At 39.7% G+C, this 18,837-nt stretch overlaps 1 protein-coding gene across 4 annotated transcripts in view; it reads left to right on the top strand.

Annotated features, from left to right (window-relative positions):
- The window catches only part of oxr1a (oxidation resistance 1a), a 184,129-nt gene that overhangs the window by 134,868 nt on the left and 30,424 nt on the right, over window positions 1–18,837 (top strand). For 3 of the 4 annotated variants that reach the window (XM_062398531.1, XM_062398528.1, XM_062398530.1), the window contains 2 exons: window positions 11,909–12,016; window positions 14,175–14,288. In XM_062398531.1, the coding sequence (XP_062254515.1) occupies window positions 11,909–12,016; window positions 14,175–14,288 (222 nt within the window). The remainder of the gene's footprint in view (window positions 1–11,908; window positions 12,017–14,174; window positions 14,289–18,837) is intronic. The other variant, XM_062398529.1, reaches the window with a different exon arrangement.

The raw sequence follows: 18,837 nt of genomic DNA, 5'->3' as shown, positions 1-18,837 counted from the left end.
AACTCTGCATCTTCCCAACCAAAATAGTTCTGTCCTTTTAGACTTTCTGTCTTAAAATGCTAGCCGTGTACATAATACAAGGATTTTTATCAATATAAAAGGACATAATGACACACATGCTGAACAGGAGGTTGTAAATACCTGGAATGGATAGAAAGATTGATGATCAGTTATGACACAACAGTCATTTCTAATGTCTGATGTATAATTTGACGTTATCTGGCTTTTTATGGTCATGTTGTAAATAAATACGTGAGGGTGTTTCCCTGCAGTTTTCTCATTGTGGGTCTGGTCTCTGTGACACCGGACAGTATTTATCAGGCTGACATGCTGCTGTTGTCTGAATGAACACTGCAAATCCCTCTACTGAGCCAATGAGATGACAACTGCCATAAGAGGGAAAATTGTATATGCACAACTTTCTTAGCAGTGGGTTTGGGCTTCTACTTCCCCACGTTAGGACACCGCAGTGGAAGATAACAAGGTTTATTATGTTTTTTCTACACTATCCTGATTTAGGACTATATTCACTTGATCTGACTTTAGCTAAAGTCCAAATAAACAGCACCTGGTTACTCAGCTCTTCAATATTTAATGTTATCCGAGTTGTTTCTCTTGCATACATGCAGTCATGTATTTAAAATCTCAACATGTCAGATAATCTCTCACATCTTCACCAACGGAGTCACCTTATCATTTAGTGGCTTTTTTGGGTTTGGATCTGGAGCTTTGTTGGACTTACCACACTAATAACCACATTTTATTTACATTATTAGAAAACCTGCATTATTCTAGTTTCTATCATAGGCAGTATTGAGTTTTGATATTATGCTGATACCTGAATGATAGTACATCAAAAACCTAAAGCACCGGGAAAATTGATTGAATAATAGTCGACAGCAGATAGAAGAGAGGGATCATGTCAGAGAACAGTGCCAACATTTTCTATTTGGTGAAACTCTCCTCATAGCATTGTCAAGGTTCCAACTTTACAATGCAAAACAGTTGACTGATTATCAGCCATGTAAAAAACGTGGAGGCCTAGTTTGACTTTTCAGAGACTTTAATCTGGCATTATGATGCCAGCCCAGTGGAGACGCCTGGGTCCTATGTGTTGCTATCATATACTCTGTAGCCTGGTTGCTAGGTAGAGAGAAGCACGCAGCCGGAGAAACACGGATGAAGGCGAACTATGCTCCATCAAAAGTTAGGAAAGTTGATGTTTAAAACTGAGTCTTCCGAGGAGAGCTATCAGAAAAGTAAGCGTTTGTGCTTCCTGCAGTGAGCTCAACAAGACCGGTGTGTCTCATTTGCTCTGAGCTTGTTACGGTTGTCAAAAGCAGCAATTTAAAACTCCATTATGAAACCAAACACAGACACTTTGACGACTCCTACCCGCAGCAGTCCGAGGTGAGGATACGGAAAACAAACAAGCTCAAAGCCCAGTATGAGCGATTTACGCGGGTCCTCTATCATTGCCTCTCCGCACATCAGCGGACATATGAGTGTTCGCTGAGAATAGTGTGGATTTGGGACAACGTAAAAAGCCCTTTATAGATGGGAACATCGTTAAAGATTTCCAGCAATGAAGCAAATTCAGGGTAAAGAAATGTTGAGTTCATAAAAAAATGAACTCTCATTCAGAATTCTTTTCTGGTCAATAATGTGACCTCTTTTTCACAGGAGGCTAAAATGACCCTCAAGTGGGTAGATATGTCATCTCTACAGGTGGAACTTGTGGATCTGCAAACAAATGTAGTACTAAGAGCAGTGTGGAGTTAGTGATGTTTTGAGCTCAAGGCTACAGACTCTACCTGAGAAAGTTGTCCCTGTTCTCATAAATGTGGCAGTACACACCTTGAAGATATTTGGCTCCACATACAGTAGTGAATCAGCATTCTGAACACTTAACATTATTAAGACCAAATACCGTTCAAGAATGACTAATGAACATTTACATGCCAGTTGCAGAATGGCACTGACCCCATTTCTCCCAAGGTTCAAAATACCAGCAGAGAAAGCTAAAGCCAATTTCTCTCACTGAATTAGGGAAGTAGGCCTACAGAGAATAGGCTACATGTGAAGTTTTGCTTCAATCTTTAAGTGGTGGTTAACCTCAGTTCCACCTAAAGCACTTTATATGTTGTCTTTGAGGGTGTTACATCTTTGTGGTTAAAAGGAATGTAGGCCTATGCAAATTCCATGAGAAAATGTTTATTGCACTTTGTTTCATGCTGTTCCACACATTAGGCATCTTATCAGTTTGTGTTGGATTTTGTATTGTTACAAAAACAGACTTGTGTTTTAAAAGTGTTAATTAAACTGATCTCTATTCATCCGGACCCCAGAAGGGGAGGAGGGTTGACGTCTTGACATCTTGCAATTTTAGTTGAAGACCCCTAGCCTGGATGCCAGACGAACTTAGCCCCGCCCACAACATTTGAGGTCGGGAAGTTCGGTCTGGAGTCGCTCCGTTGAGGAGAAATTATGCCCGACCGGGCCAATCAGATTGTCAGGGCGGGCTTTATAAGCTGATGGACAGATGATCAACAGTAACGTAATCAACCACGTCATCAAAGTGCCCTTGGGTTGAATTCGTTTTCAACAAACATGCCTGCCGCTGGAGAGCTGAGATGTGTAGATGCTGCCATTGAGTCTCTTTTAGAAGACATCGACAGCGCATTCATTTTGAAAAAGGAACAGAGAACGTGGAGGCGTTGCCAAAACACAGCGCTAATCCCTATCGCGCCGGCGCTTGGCTGTTCACACCGGACACTGAAGCGACGCTGAACCGCCGGGCAGCACTAATAATATCACCCCTTGATCCAGTAGATTAAAAGCATATACTTACTTGTTGCTCCAACATTAAGCAACAGCGTCCCAACATTCTCTTTCTTGGTGTCGTCTTTATACAACATGTTCCGAGATCATACAACTCACTGTACTTCACCACTTCAATTCAATCATCCATGTTGAAGAACTTCGCTGTTTGCTCCGTTAAATGTCAGGTGTCGGGGGTAAATTACGTATTCTCCACTCAATCCTATGTGGAGAATACGTAGCCCCCCCTCTCTCTCTCTTTTAACTGTATCACTGCTTGTGTGGCTGTATAGGGCAGAGGGGGGACATTTAATAATGTCATTGGTCAAATTAAAACTCCAGGACAACAGAAGGGGACTTCAAAGTATGGGATGCATATTTGATCATTTATATCATATAAAATATGTCATCAATATAGTTTAAGATCATTTTTCAGTGTGTTTCCTGGTGCGATACGCTCGCGTCGAGCGCAAAAAATAGACTCGACGTCGAAACGATCGCTGCTTGGCGCGAGGCAGCCTTGGCGCAGTGCTGTGCTTCAGCCTCCGGTGTGACCCGCACAAAGTTTTAACATGGGAGTGGATGGGAGCCAGCTGTTATTTAAGGCTTGGCGCTGCGCTGAAGCGTTGCTTCGGCATCGCTTTAGCGTCCGGTGTGAACCCGCCGTTAGTAAATAACTCACAATGCGTTGCTTAACATACGTCACATACTACGTTGCTCTGATTGGTTGTAGGTCTATCCAATTGAGCAAAGAGGAATTTTATTTCCTGGTCAGTTGAAACACGCCCCATAATCACAGCCCAATGGAGCGGTCTCAGACTCACATTCTGACTAGAATTGTGAGTCTGACAACGTCAGGCTAGAAGACCCCTGCTCTAGATTGTCAATCGGATTTCCCATAAAACTGATAACTTTGCCATCTTTGTATTTTGAATAGGCTGCCCTGGGTAATGTTATGTAAATTATGTGAACAAAGGCCCAAGTTATGTCACATGGTAGCACATGCAGGTTGGATGACATCACAACTTGAGTGACCGAAACTCCATACAATTAGATTATCTTGAAAATGCATATTAGTCTCTGGCTGCTGACTGTGGGAGCATTTATTAGGTTTCGAAATTCGTTTCTTCCAAACTTTGTTTAAACTGCCGAATAATGCTATAATGATAGCTAACAGGCTATCTTACCGAGGCGAGTCTGCATCGTGTACGTTACGATGTCAAACGTGCCTCCTACTCAAATGCGCGTGTCCTTCTTCCATGAGGAGCAGGTCCACCCTACAGATATTGCATATAGTTATTTTTCAGGCTATGTTAAGGGTGAAATTCTCCAGAACTATTGACTTCCTGGTACGCGTGCTGCTGCAGCGGACCTCGCCATTGGTCGATGTTTTGTCGCTTTTTCATATGCGCAACTTACATAGATAGGAATGTAGCGAGATGGCTCACGCCAGGGGCGTCGTTAGGCCTGTTTTAGGGGGGCTGAAGCCCCCCTAAAATGTTCTTCAGCCCCCCCAAATAATTATTGGGATTTTTTTTTTTTTTTTTTTTTAATTAAACTATTGTTTTACACATGGACAAGTTATTTATAACTCTAACATGCTACATATGTGAATGCGTTTCTGGTTTGTATGTTTACTCCCCCTTCAAAGTACAATCCAATAGCCTCTCATCATACAATAAAAGACCGGGCACTAGGACCTTAGGGAGTCTGCATCGCTGCTGCGGTGGCTTTCTCACTTTGCCAAGTAACTTCGCTCATCAAGACAGCAGGATTACAGCCAAGGAGTTTAGCTCATAGTAAATGATGCAAGGAGTGAAATTGTAAGTACAGGTAGTTACAGAATGTGGCTATCTGTAGTTGTTAACGATTGTTACCTGCTTAAATTTAGGTTTACTTGAGGCAAATGAAAGGGAATATTGTAATGAGCTATGTTAACACTAAGCTAGCTAGCTAGCTAGCTATTTTGTTAGAAAATGTCTCCAGTGAGCAAGAGTGTGAACGAGCAAATTTGAAATGTAAGAAATAACTATCGACAGCACTCTATTCTTTGCATTAATATCTATCTCTAGTATTTTAAAACAATAATATCAGTGCCTATTATTCCCTTCTGCTGATAATACAACAAATAAACAACTCAGAAGTTGACACTGGCAGGTCCATTCTCCATCCATTGTGTGTGGGCCCTTTAAGAATTAGGATTTGGGAGTGACACGGATATGAAAACTAATATATCCGTCTTTCCTTTACAAGCAGGAAAATGATTTCTCTCTATTTGAGAAAAGTTCATATTTGTGTTGTCAAATTTCAAAATGACCCTGAAATTCTGTCTCTTCTGTTATCTTATACTGAATGAATTCAAGCAAAGATACAGAGAAAAATCACACTCTTTCTGATTGAACCAATCTATGAACTGTCTGAAACAATGGATAACCGCAGCCCCAAATGAGCCCCCCCCAAACATTCAACATCCTTAGGGGCTAAGCCCCCTCTTTCTTTCAATCCTAGAAACGCCCCTGGCTCACGCCTCAGCTACCTTCATCAGCACCTCCGGTAAAACGACGTTTAGTGTAGCACTTGCCAAGGTTAGAGCGCAAAGGGCAAGAAGATAAAGAAACAAAATTAATATCAATGCTTGTGGGCTATAAATAAATATTTAAACAGAGCGTTATACAAAGGCAATATATATAAAAAGAATAAAAAAAATAAGAGCAGATGGTAGTTAAAATAGTGACATGAAAAGTTAATCAGTTAAGGCCACTATGGTGAAACCTCCAATCATTTGAGTGGGTAAGAGATAATGAGGACACTGCAACTGTAAATTAGAGGATTTTAAAAACAAGTTATAGCCTTAGATTGCACTTAAACATGTTGGTGTATGGGTTGATCCTTGTCTGTAAGAGAAGTTAGATCAACACTGAAAATGGAAACCAGAAGAGCTGTGGAAAAGCCATCCACCCATCAATTCTCTAGAGAGAGACAAACACTCATGTTCACATCTACGGTCAAATTAACATAATCTCTGAAGTCCAAGGAGAAAACCCACACAGTTAAATAGAGGCGGTGGTCTAGTGGCAGAAACCTGGACTATGGGCAGAGAAGGTCTCTGGTTCGTCTCGGGTTCGACTCCACGGAGAGACAACAAAAGACAAACCTGGATTAATCTGTCCAAAAATCCAGGAGTCTCCCTACCCTGTCTAGTGCCCCTGAGCAAGGCACCTTACTCCCCCAACATCTGCTCCCCGAGCGCCGTACATGGTCGCTCACTGCTCTGTGTGTCCTGCACACAGATGGGTTAAATGCAGAGGTTAAATTTACCTACCTATGAGTGTGTTATGCATGTCTGTGCATGTGTTTGGTATAAATAAACATATCTTAATATCTTAATCTAATTATTGTATTAAATGTAGGCTGATGAACAAGCAGTGAGAATCTAAAGGTATCAAATAGCATCCTGAAATATAAAGGATGTTTTATAATTTGATTTGCTTCCAGAAAATGATCGGGTTAACATTTATCAAGCCAGAAAATTGAATCAGCTCAACAAGCTAATACCTACAAGGAATTTGCTCTGGTTATTGGTGCATACAATGAACATACAAACATAAAAACACAATAAATACAACCCATATAAGAAAAGCAATAAAAAGAAACAATATATATATTTACTCACTATTTACTTTTTACTGTGTTAATATGTCTCCTTTAAAGTAGCAAGACTTTAAAGTCTTGCTACTTTATAAAAGTCTAATTAATTCAATTTCGAAACTCAGTAGCAGAAGGAGGGATTGTCACCATATTTCACATTTGTTTGGGTCTTTGTTGTCAACCTTGAAACGCTGGTAGTTGTAGTTTATAGATCTTCTTTGCTTCTGGGTTGAATAAGCCTGGGAGGAATCCACATTATTGTATATATAGCTTATTTGCAGCAACGTTCACATTTGAAGCATCCTCAACTACAACTTTGTGTCCAGCTTTATTGTCCTAGCAGATGTACCCAGATTTTGAATTCTGTTTTGTTTCTCTCGATATATAAACTACAATAGACAGTTGCAGCAGAACAAGAATGTTAGTGAGTGAAACAATATTTTTAATTATTTTACATACTATCATATTATGTCAGTGGTTATTAATAAGCAATGAAAATCTGACAAAATCAGCTTTGGTTCTTACTACACTTTAACCCAACGACATCTACAACCACTTACTAGCCAAGAGTATCCCAGAAACACTCCACCGGCTCTGTTCTTGCTCACCTGCTCATTGCAAGTCAAACTAGTGTATCCTATCAACCTCACTCAGCCCAGCAAGGCCTCCACATCCAATCCATACTGCACAATGCATTCCTACTCTCCCTTGTTCATTGTGGGCCAAACAAAGTGGCGCACATTGCTGAGTCAGGGAGACTGTTTGCCAGCATCGTGACCGACCTCAGCTCTGATGAGTTTGTTCCCCCAGAGGGTATGGAGTCCAACCCCAGTGTAGCCTACAATCTAGGGCCCTGGGTTATAGAATTTAGCATCCTCCCAATCCAGCTTTGTCCAACCCTGTAATGTCTAGTCTTAATAGACCGACCTACATCATTAAGGGGACAGGAAGGAATGTGCTAAATAAACCAACATGACAGGACTGTTGATCTGAAAGAATTACTGCAAATGCTGATCACAGACAAAGTTTAATTTCCAAAATTAAAACTACTTTCTTATTAGACTTCAAACATTCTCCTTTCCTCACTTGTGAGATTAGCAGTGGCGGATGTTGCTCCAAGCAGGTGACCAGCTTTACAAGACATCTCAGCTCCAAGAGCTAATGAGCTGTGCTCTGGAGCCAGAACAAGTGACACAGCAGTGTTACTGTCACTGCACTTACATGCGGATTAGTCTTTTTACCAGCTGTTTCTGCTGGATCTCTGCCATCATAACCAGCCTCTTACCATGTCACTTTATTTTTAGTACACTGTGCTCAATATGGTGGGTTCTTTTAATTGTTATTCCTCTCTCTTTGGTCTTCCTTGGAAGGAAATGTTGGTGTTTACCTGAAACCAATATGTGTCTAACCAATCTAAATAACCAGAATATTGAATAATCTACAATTACTCTATTATTATGCTGGTGGTGTTGTAAAATGAGTCCACAGCCACCATGTCCCAGGGCTTCGTTCAGGGATTTGGTGAAGTTGAATGCAACACTGCCTCATATTAAGCCTTGTTTTTCCCTTGACTGACATGAAACATGATTTATTTGCACTGACTTCTTAAAGCCTTTCAGTCTGTGTTGCTGGTGAACTTCACATGATTAAAAGTGTAGATGTCAAGCCCATCTCATTCCCTTACGTGGCAACATTTTGCAACAAATCATACATTCCTCTTGCACACAACCCTGGCCAAATGACACACTTAGAGTATTTGCTCTAATTGACAAGATTTACTCGACTGTCTGAGCTACAGATTCTGGGGATGATCCCACATGGCTCTGCTGGTCTGTTGCTAAATCGAATACACTTCATATCTTTCAAATATTTTAAATATGAATTCCCCCTCTCTGTTTTTGGATTTGGAAAATAGTATTTTTTTCCATTTTTCAGTAATGAGGATATAAGCATTTCACAGCTAAATGTATTTATTGTGAAAATATTAACACAGCTTCTGTGTTTTCTCCAGCTTCACACATTATCCAGATCATGTCACTAGTATCTGTCTCACCCGCAAGTTACTCATTTTCCAGCTCGTCTGTGTTGGTTCCCTATATTCAACTACCTGTCTGTGACCCTGCATGCGTGTGTGTATGTCTTGTCTACACTGTATGTGTGTGTCTCACTTCGTCTGTCTGTTCTCCTAGAAACAATCTGTCATGTTCAGAATTTACACACACACACACACACACACGCATGCACGCACGTGCACACACACACACACACACACACACACACACATACACACCCACAGGCAGTCCCATGACTGCTGCACTAACACACACAGTACCATTATCCTGTCCTAATTACACACAGCTCAGAGTCAGCCCTGCCTGTCTGGTTCTCAGGGTTCTCTCCCCTGAGCTCATTTTTCCCCACATTTACAATGTTTCTCACACATGCAGGCGCCTTTCTGACATGGTTATCATCCTTATTTGGAAGGTAGATCTCCCACTACGCATGTACGATGCTTAACTAGTTCAGACACATGGCGCACATCTCTGTTGTATAGACTGTAACTGGTGGAGACAAGCAGAAGCACCTGTGTCACACTGCAGAGGTCTGCAGCTGAGCACAGGGTGTAGCCACAAGAGCAGGGAAACTGCATGAAAGTTCTGCTAACATGATAGCACTGCTTGTTGGTACCTTTAGTTCAGGACTAGGAGCTTTCAGAGTGAATTAAATGACAAAAAGTAACCAACTACAATTTAGGCTATTAGGTGCTTAAGGTGTTGATTAAGCTTAATCCAGCTCTGCACATGTAAGACTTTTTGCCTTGTTCTGTTTTGTATCATCTTAATCCTAATATCTGTGGGTTCAGAACTGTCAAATAAATTACAGAATACTGAAAGACTGAGGCTGAACTCCTCGCACTCTACTGCAGGGCACTGTTTTGCCAGTGTAGCCGCATCCATGAGTATGTGAGCATTCTCTAAGGTTTGCAAGATGAGAATGTTGTCATGAGGCTCACATCCCTGTACCCATCAATTTGTTGTGTCTGTTTGGACACAGGTAACAACTGTGCATGCTCTCCACTAGCAAAAAACTAAACAAAAGTAGAAGCCAGATTGGAAGAGAAGCTGTATGCTGAGTTTTTTAAGCCCTCATCTACAATTTATCTTAAAAGGAAAACAAATACAATAGCCGACAACAATGTTATATGTTCTTCCGATTAACATAGTGTTTGGAACACGTCCTCTAAGAGGAGCCCAAGCGGAGTATAATACTAATAACAAGATACATTTGTGGAATCTACAGCTGTTTTGTCTTCAAAGGGGAATTACAGAGGTCTTAGTTATTACTAGGTGTGTTACCATTCTGAAACCATAGACTGAACATGTAATTTGCACGTCTACAATCTCATGTTGCGATACCAAATAGAGGTTAGATCACTATAATGTCATAACGTCCAGGTCCAGTTTCTGAACTATATATTGTAGATATACAGACTGTTAGATCTATTCCTGATACCTTTCCTCAGGTGTTTTTGGTTCTGGAAAGACTGATGGAAGACAAGACACTCCCTCTAATGCAAAGTCTAATTTGAATACAACACATTGTACATCACTGCGGTATGTAGAGCAATCCAATGCTTCTCAGGCCTGCTGCTGCTCAGTGAAGAGAGGGAGCAATTTAGCAAAAGGTCACTTGGAATGTGGGGAAATTATCTGGGACTTTTACATGATTTTATGAAAGATCATCAACAAACTAAAATTATAATTTGCAATCCTTGCTATTGCCCTAGACCAGTGGTTCTCAACCTTTTTTCAGTGACGTACCCCCTTTGAAGAAAAATTCTGCCGAGTACCCCCTGACCAGCGCAAAGCATTTTTGGTTGAAAGAAAGATGTAATGTGATTTATTAATCCTTGTAACTAGACACATTCAAATTTAAGACTCCATCAATTTCCATAACATTGCTCATTTGTAGTGGTCTCTCTTGAACTATTTGGAAATAAAAAGATGTAAAATAACTAAAGACTTTTATTATTATCTCAATATAAATAACGATTTGTGCACATCAAAAATAATTATCAACTTAAAGTGACCTCTTTTGGGATCATAATAAAGATATGTTCTCAAACTGAACTCATGAACTTAATTATAGCTAAACACTTCTTCCCAAAAAATGTATCATTAACTTAGTTTTAAATAAAAGATTATATTTTTTTTTATATTTATCATCTTAAAATATCTTCTTTAAGGATCGAAAAGATTACTGACAGGTAGCTTGTTTCCGCTTGCTTCTGGGAGGCTTTTTGCATCGTGTCTTGAGATGACCTGAATTCAGAAAGTTTCCTCTTAAAAAACTCAGGTGGCTTACCAACATGACTTTCATGTTTTGTCTGGAGATACCGCTGAAGATGTGGTGGCTTAATGCCACTGTTGGCTAATCTCTCCCCACAGAAAAAAACAAAAAGTGTAAATAACCCAATCTATGTTAATGTTAATATTGGTGAAGTGTCTTTCTGTTATTTTATTGTGAAATATTTGTTCGCTTTAAGTTCATACAATTTCATTTCCGCTTTTGTATTACAGGCTTTTATTTTGAAAGGGTACCGGTAGAGACGCGGACTTCTTGTTATGAATCATTAACTTCACAACGGAAAACTTTTACGTATTAGCGCCCCTTCGAAAAGGCACAAGCTCTCACGGTATTGTTTAGGGAAGGCTCTCTGCTCTGGTTTCGCCTTCTTTGGCGCTTGTCCCTCCGTGTTTCAGCAGTATTGCTGCTGCACTTCAACTCGACTCCATTGTTGAAGTTTTCAAGGCAGGTGATGACAGGCGATGACAGGTGGCGTGTGCCAGGTTGGGTCAAACCATCGGTATGGGGGAGATTCTGTTTTTTTAGGATAATTAAATTGAAAAGCCTACTGAATATAAAATTTAGTTCATAAACTTACACTTATATTAAATTGAATATTTGTTAAGTAACAATTTTTCAAGGGTTTTTGAATGGATGCTAATTTTAAATATAAAAAAAATTAAGCCAAGTACCCCCTGGAGTACCTTCAAGTACCCCCAGGGGTACGCGTACCCCCATTTGAGAATCACTGCCCTAGACATTGTTCACATCCGAGTCGTCCTTATCTTTAAATCGAAAATAGATATGTTGCTACATGACTAGTTCTCGGGATGACAAAAGACTGAGAATCTATTTCCAGTGAACAGCTGAAACCTTCAATTTGCGTAACATCCCAAATCCAACTTGCAAAAAAACAAGCCTCATTGAAACCTTTCAAGTGATAATTGCACAGCTCAGTTTGTCAGATTGTCTTTTCACCGACTTTCATCCTCTGTGTCACTTCTTCACGTCTTCCCTTTTCAGCTTGAAAGAAACCCATGAACTGAAACAGGATGTGTGATTTCTGTGTCCTCTCTCTTCTTTTGTGGTCCAGGTGGAAACGCGGGACACGCTGAACAGCATTGCGCTCAAGTTCGACACCACACCCAATGAGCTGGTTCAGCTGAACAAGCTTTTCTCGAGAGCAGTGGTGCCTGGCCAGGTGTGAGCCGCCGTGCACGCCTTCACTAATAGATTCAGCTTCATCACTCAATCACTGACCTACCTCATTAACTACTTAGACCCACTAACTGCTCGATAGACACCTGTCATTCTTACTGGTTTACCTTGATCCTGCAATTACTAATTTTCAAAGTGTTTTTAATAGAAGGTTTTTAGGGGAAATGACCAGCTGAATGTGTGTGTCCTTTCTCAGAGACTCGTTGACACACCTACCACATCCTTGCAATCTCTATCTACTCTTGATTGCCTGCTAATTACAGTGTTGCTTGTTCAATTAGAACTACCTATTTTGATTCTAAAAAGGTATAGTATGTGCGATCTTTAAATCCTTCCAAAGATGCTTTATTTCCTACACAATGACACAAGCTACCCAACTTAAGAACGCTTAACACTCAGCCATCTTTCCTGGCTCCAGCTCTCGGTCATGTGTCTTATTTCTGCAGCATGAACCCAAATGCTAAATCTGTATTTTTTTGAATTGGGAGAAGGTAACAAACATTCAAAAGGATATTTTGTCACTCTATTTCCTGGCATTGAAATAAAATCCAGAAGAATTTGAGAAGAGCCACATACGCCAAACCCGCTGGCTTCCCTCATCTCGGCTCCCTGCAAACAATGCTTAGTTGAACTGCGTCCAAACAGTAGGGTGTAGAAAGCCCTCACTGAATCATCGTCTCTACTCTCACTGAGGCAGAAGTTAAGCTGCTATAAAAAATACATAACCCTAACCCTTAGCCTACCATTATGGAAATTATGCTAGCTATGCTATACTTGGGGAAGATCTACTCAGACCCTTTACAAAGTAACAGAACCAACACCACAATGTAAAATACTCAATAAGTGATTTGAATCATGTGTTTTTTATTAGTGACCTACAATTATTAAGCTTTGTGAGCTATAAGCCATTTGTTCCAAGACTTGCCTTAAATGAATAGATCGTCACCACTCATGTCTGCACAATGAACATGAAAGTAGAATGGCCCTCAGTATAGCACATATCCCCGCCCAACAGTTCAATCAAGCTACACCAGATATCTCACACTCATGGTCATCAGTCCCCTAAATATGGAGAAAAAAAATCATGAATTTTACCTGGAAGAACTGTGAAATGAGTGGTGAAATAAGCCCTTTCTCTCAATTTTAAAGAAAATCTAGTCTAATCTGGATCTGTGACAAAATGTGTATACTCCACTAAATTTCATGGAAATATATTTATTTTTTTTATGTAATCCTCAATACTCAAATTATCCTTTACAAAATTTCACACATTATATCAATATAGAATAATAATCATTACAATTTGAATAGGGCCTCCCACTGTCAGTGCCCTAAATAGAGCAAGTCAGCTAATTAATTGATTAGTTGTATCGAACAGGATCTGAACTATATAAAAGTAGCTGAGGGGTAGAGCGGTCGTCCAAGCTGAAGGTCGGCCGTTCGATCCCCAGTCTTCAAAACCTGCATGCCGAAGTGTCCTTGGGCAAGATGCTGAACCCAGAATTGCCCCTCATAGAACAACATAGTGCTGCTAATAGATGCACTTCATGAATGTTTGTGTGAATGTAGAACTGTACTGTAAAGAGCTTTGAGTGGTCATCAAGACTAGAAAAGCGCTATATAAATACAAACCATTAGCCATTTACCATAATGGTTGATACTTTTCTTAAATTAGTAAAATCTTACTTAATAGCTGCGCATTCATTTGTTCATTCAGCTTGTCATTCATTGAGCAAATAATCAACAGATTACTCTAAATGAAAATAGTTTCAGCCGTTAATGGAAATACATTTAGTGTCAGCATTGAAATGTAATGTTGCTCTGATTAGATTTACTGTGCAATGTCAATGAAAACCATCAGATACCATGTTTATCACATCGCTGTTTATTCTAACACATTAACCTGCCATCATTACTGTGACTTTCCTTCTGTTTATCCTTGTCAATAGTATGAGGCTATTAACATGATGTCATGTTGAGTGTGTGTGTGTGTGTGTGTGTGTGTGTGTGTGTGTGTGTGTGTGTGTGTGTGAGAGAGAGAGAGAGAGAGAGAGAAGATTCTCCTTGTGCTTGTATGCGTGCAGTGTGTGTTTGCACAAAGCCAGTGCCTGTGTAAATACAGACATTGGTTGTGTTTGCAGGTTCTGTACGTTCCTGATCCCGAGTACGTCTCCAGTGTCGGAAGCTCCCCTTCCCTCAGTCCCATCAGTCCCCTGTCTCCTACCTCCTCAGAAGCTGATTTAGAGAAGGTGACGGTATGTTGACACCGCCTCCGATGCACAGTCTCACAGACACAGAAAATGTTCAAGTAAAGTCACCCAATTGTTGTGCTGTTATGTGGATACCTATGAAACATGATTTTTTTTGTTTTGCTGTAGCATCAGCAACTTTCTGCAGTATGTTATCATTGAACTAATAAGTGATGAGGGAATGGTGAACATTTTAATTGTTCGTGTAAGGCCAAGCAGTGCAACATCATCAATCACTAAATTTGCTATCATTTCAAAGGTTGTATTTAAAGGATTTATTCAAATGTTATATTTTCTGGAAGTGACATGTCAGTGAAGCAGATTACTGATATCGGTTTATCCAGCTGAGACCAATTTACACTACATCTGCCACTTGCTAGTCATTAATTTAGCCCCTACAGTATGCACAATAGTACAGATTTATCCTTCAGCCACCACTATTACATTTTAAAGCTCTGTTCATTGTCATCTTAAAAAACATACAGGGTGATGTGTCATGCGGTCAAAACCTGCCTTATATTTTCCAAGGACAGAACTAGAAGCAATGTTTGTGTGTGTGTTTTTTACACAGGGTCCCTCTGAGGAAATCTAGGTTTAGCTTCAGTGACATTATGAGAAGGACATTAAGGGGCCTTCACACCTTGTTTATTCAGGACCTTCTGACTTTTCCCTCTAGTCCAAACCAAAATAACAGGTAAGCCTAGGAAAGGGGCTGCTGACCAAAATATTGTCCAGCCAACAGGGGTGGTCTCGTTGAGAAAGCATTAAACAGTAGAAGAAGAAATTAAGCTTGAGCAGCTTGCAGGATTTCTTGTAATTCTAACGATAAGATTTTTTTTTTTGTTTTAAGCAAGTAAGCTCATTTTGCTTTGAGTTAAACCATAATGATATTACTCTGGCAACAAATAACATTGAACCTGTTCATTCATTTTGTTGATTCAAACATGAACATGACTTTTCAATTCAAATTCAAAACAACTTTATTTGTCGCTGGAGGGCAATCTAAAGCACATAGAACATGTCCAAACACAAGCACCTTACCTCACATTCCTGTGAATGCGATATATTAAGAATACCCAAATTGAATTTCTTACATCATTACATGTTTTTAGCCCCTTGAAGTGATATCTCAAGACTGCCTTGAGAGAATTTCTTCAACTTTTGATCAGTTGTCAGCTGGACTCAAATATAAATTGATCAGGTCAAATTAAACCTATATGAATCTGGGGGGGGGGAATTATGGAGATGGAAACTACACTGGTTGGTGCAAATTAGCAAATACTATAGACCAGTGATTCTCAAATGGGGGTACGCGTACCCCTGGGGGTACTTGAAGGTACTCCAGGGGGTACTTGAGATTTTTTTTAAATATATTTAAAATTAGCATCCATTCAAAAATCCTTGAAAAATTGTTATTTAACTAATATTCAATAAAATATAAGTGTAAGTTCATGAACTAAATGTTATATTCAGTAGGCTTTTCAATTTAATTATCCTAAAAAAACAGAGTCTCCCGAAGTGCAGCAGCAATGCTGCTGAAACACGGAGGGACAAGTACCAAAGATGGCGAAACCAGAGCAGAGAGCCTTCCCTAAACAACACCGTGAGAGCTAGTGCCTCTTCGGAGGGGCGCTAAAATGGAAAAGTTTTCCGTTGTGAAGTTAATGATTCATAACAATAAGTCCGCGTCTCTACCGGTGCCCTTTCAAAATAAAAGCATGTAATACAAAAGCGGAAATGAAATTGTATGACCCTAAAGCGAGCAAATATGTCACAATAAAATAACAGAAAGACACTTCAATAATATTAACAATAATATAGATTGGGTTATTTACACTTTATGTTTTTTCTGTGGGGAGAGATTAGCCAGCAGTGGCATTAAGCCACCACATCTTCAGCGGTATCTCCAGACAAAACATGAAAGTCATGTTGGTAAGCCACCTGAGTTTTTTAAGAGGAAACTTTCTGAATTCAGGTCATCTCAAGACACGATGCGAAAAGCCTCCCCAAAGCAAAAGGAAACAAGCTACCTGTCAGTATTCTTTTCGATCCTTAAAGAAGATATTTTAAGATGATGAATATTAAAAAAATATGTTTTGAGCTAATCTTTTATTTAAAACTAAGTTAATGATTTATTTTTTGGGAAGAAGTGTTTAGCTATAATTAAGTTCATGAGTTCAGTTTCAGAACATATCTTTATTGTGATCCCAAAAGAGGTCACTTTAAGTTGATAATTATTTTGAGGTGCACAAATTTTTATTTATATTGAGATAATAATAAAAGTCTTTAGTTATTTTATATCTTTTTATTTCGTAATAGTTCAAGAGAGACCACTACAAATGAGCAATGTTATGGACGTTGATGGAGTTTTAAATTTGAATGTGTCTAGTTACAAGGCTTAATAAATCACATTACATCTTTCTTTCAACCAAAAATGCTTTGCACTGGTTAGGGGGTACTCGGCAGAATTTTTTCTTCGAAGGGGGTACTTCACTGAAAAAAGGTTGAGAACCACTGCTATAGACTATAATTGAGAGCATGCTGACTTATTAACATTGTGATCCTTGACGGGTAGATGGTAAGTTTACAAGATCTTAAGAAACAAAAATAGATTTTTATCAACTAACACAGTAACTATTTTCAATGAAGAAATCAAATAGCATCAAAATGAATAATACAAATTACATCTAGGACGGTGACATACGCCTCCAAGTTTTCCCCAATTTATAATTCGATTTTCTTTCTATAATTGTGGTATTATAACATATTTTATGTGCATAGTTATTTTTGCATCGCCTTCTCATTTGAGCTTGAAACATCACTGTGGCAAATAAAATCCTTTCTCCTTTAAACAAGAGCACAAAATACGACTATAAGCCCACTTCATTTAGCAAGTATTTAGCATCATTTTACCACTGTCTCCAAAACATCATACATATCTCATGTGAAATTACGATATAAAATTTAGAGAAGAAACTGCAGGTGTTAAATATAAAAATAGCTATTAGCTCCTGACAACACTTTTGGTTGGATAAATTAGCGTAATTGGGTTCTGATGACACATGACATTGAGATATTGTGTTAATGAGGTCATATTTTATGATCACCTCCGTGACATATTCAGTGAATATGCATATGTATATGATAATAACACATAATTAGGGTAATTACTAGAGTTAAACCTATGCAATATGCTTTTAATTGCTGTGCCATCTTGTTGTTGTGGGTCTATTCCTGCACTGACATGACAGGACTTGACATTTTCCCCACATGTCCCTCCCAGATTCTCTAGTGTTGCATGAGAATTGGATACAAACTGGAGGCTTCATTTTGTCTGTGTCTCACGTGACTTCCAGTCTGGTCCAAACTCATCCTGTTCTCACAGCTCTGAGTGCACAAGTATGAGCCATCTCCCTCAGGTGCGGGGTTTCTCTAGCACCTCAAAGAGCTGATCATCAAGCACTGCAGTGGTCCCTTAAGAAATATGACTGTTTGCTGGTCGCCATGGAAACGGACGTCTTGTTTTGCTGCCTTGGTGAGAAAATGGATACTGCTGTCTCTCCTTCACCATCACTCTCCTGGTTGCTGTTGCAGCTGCTCCACTTGAGCTTCGACAACCCTTACCACCACAAGCGCGCTCCCCTTTTCGTCGACCCTAATCTCAGTCCGTTAATTTCTCCATGGTTGCCAAAAGAAAGAGCCCCGTTCACTTACCACTTATCTATTTAGGTCATGCCTGCGAGAACGGGAGCATATTCAGCGGCTTTCGACAGGGGTGGATCAGAGAGGGGGGCTGTGACTGCAGAGAAATTAAGCCTTTAAAAGTGATGCCGTGTCTGATATTTAGAGCAACTAATGAAGGGAGTCTGCTCGCTATCCCAAACAAGCAGCCAGGCAGCAATTATTCCAGGCAGAGGAAGTATGCTTGGAAGGCAGAAGGAAGGGAGCATTACCTCACCCAATGTGTCATCTGTGTGTGCCTGCGTGTGTGCGTGCACGCGTGTGCACGTGTGTGTGTGTGTGCACGTGTTTGACTGCGTATGCATGAAAGTGTGTGTGTGTGTGTGTCAACTCTGCACGTTAATGTCACTGCCCTCTTCTTTTTGTGTGTAACATGATATTTGTAGAGAAGGAGACGGCATTAGGGTGCTGTTAGATTTTTCAACCACAGGAAGGACCTTAATAACTCACTCTGTTTCCTTTTATTTATTTATTTTCTGCAGAATCCCAAGCATCTTTTAATTACAGGCCTATTTTGGTGCTCGGCACACTCTTCACTATGAGGATATTATCCAGATAAATGGCTCTGGGAGGTGTAATAGCAATGCAAGCATCAAATAGCTACTATAACCCTGATGAATACGAGTGTTCTAAAGAGGAACTACTCTCAGCTGCTTCTCTTTCAGTTTTGGATATAAAAAGGATCTCGCCGAGTACTAGATTAGTTTAAAAAGCCTGTTAGGTGTTAGAATAGCCTGACAGAGAATCAAAGCCATAAAATATTACGGTATTACTATTTTTAATTTGCCTCAAAGAATTAAATCATATGTATTTG

Source organism: Platichthys flesus, chromosome 11, assembly GCF_949316205.1.
Source record: "Platichthys flesus chromosome 11, fPlaFle2.1, whole genome shotgun sequence".
Lineage (NCBI taxonomy): Eukaryota > Metazoa > Chordata > Actinopteri > Pleuronectiformes > Pleuronectidae > Platichthys > Platichthys flesus.
The sequence above is the reverse complement of the archived record's forward strand: the minus strand, read 5'-3'. Positions and strand labels throughout refer to the sequence as shown.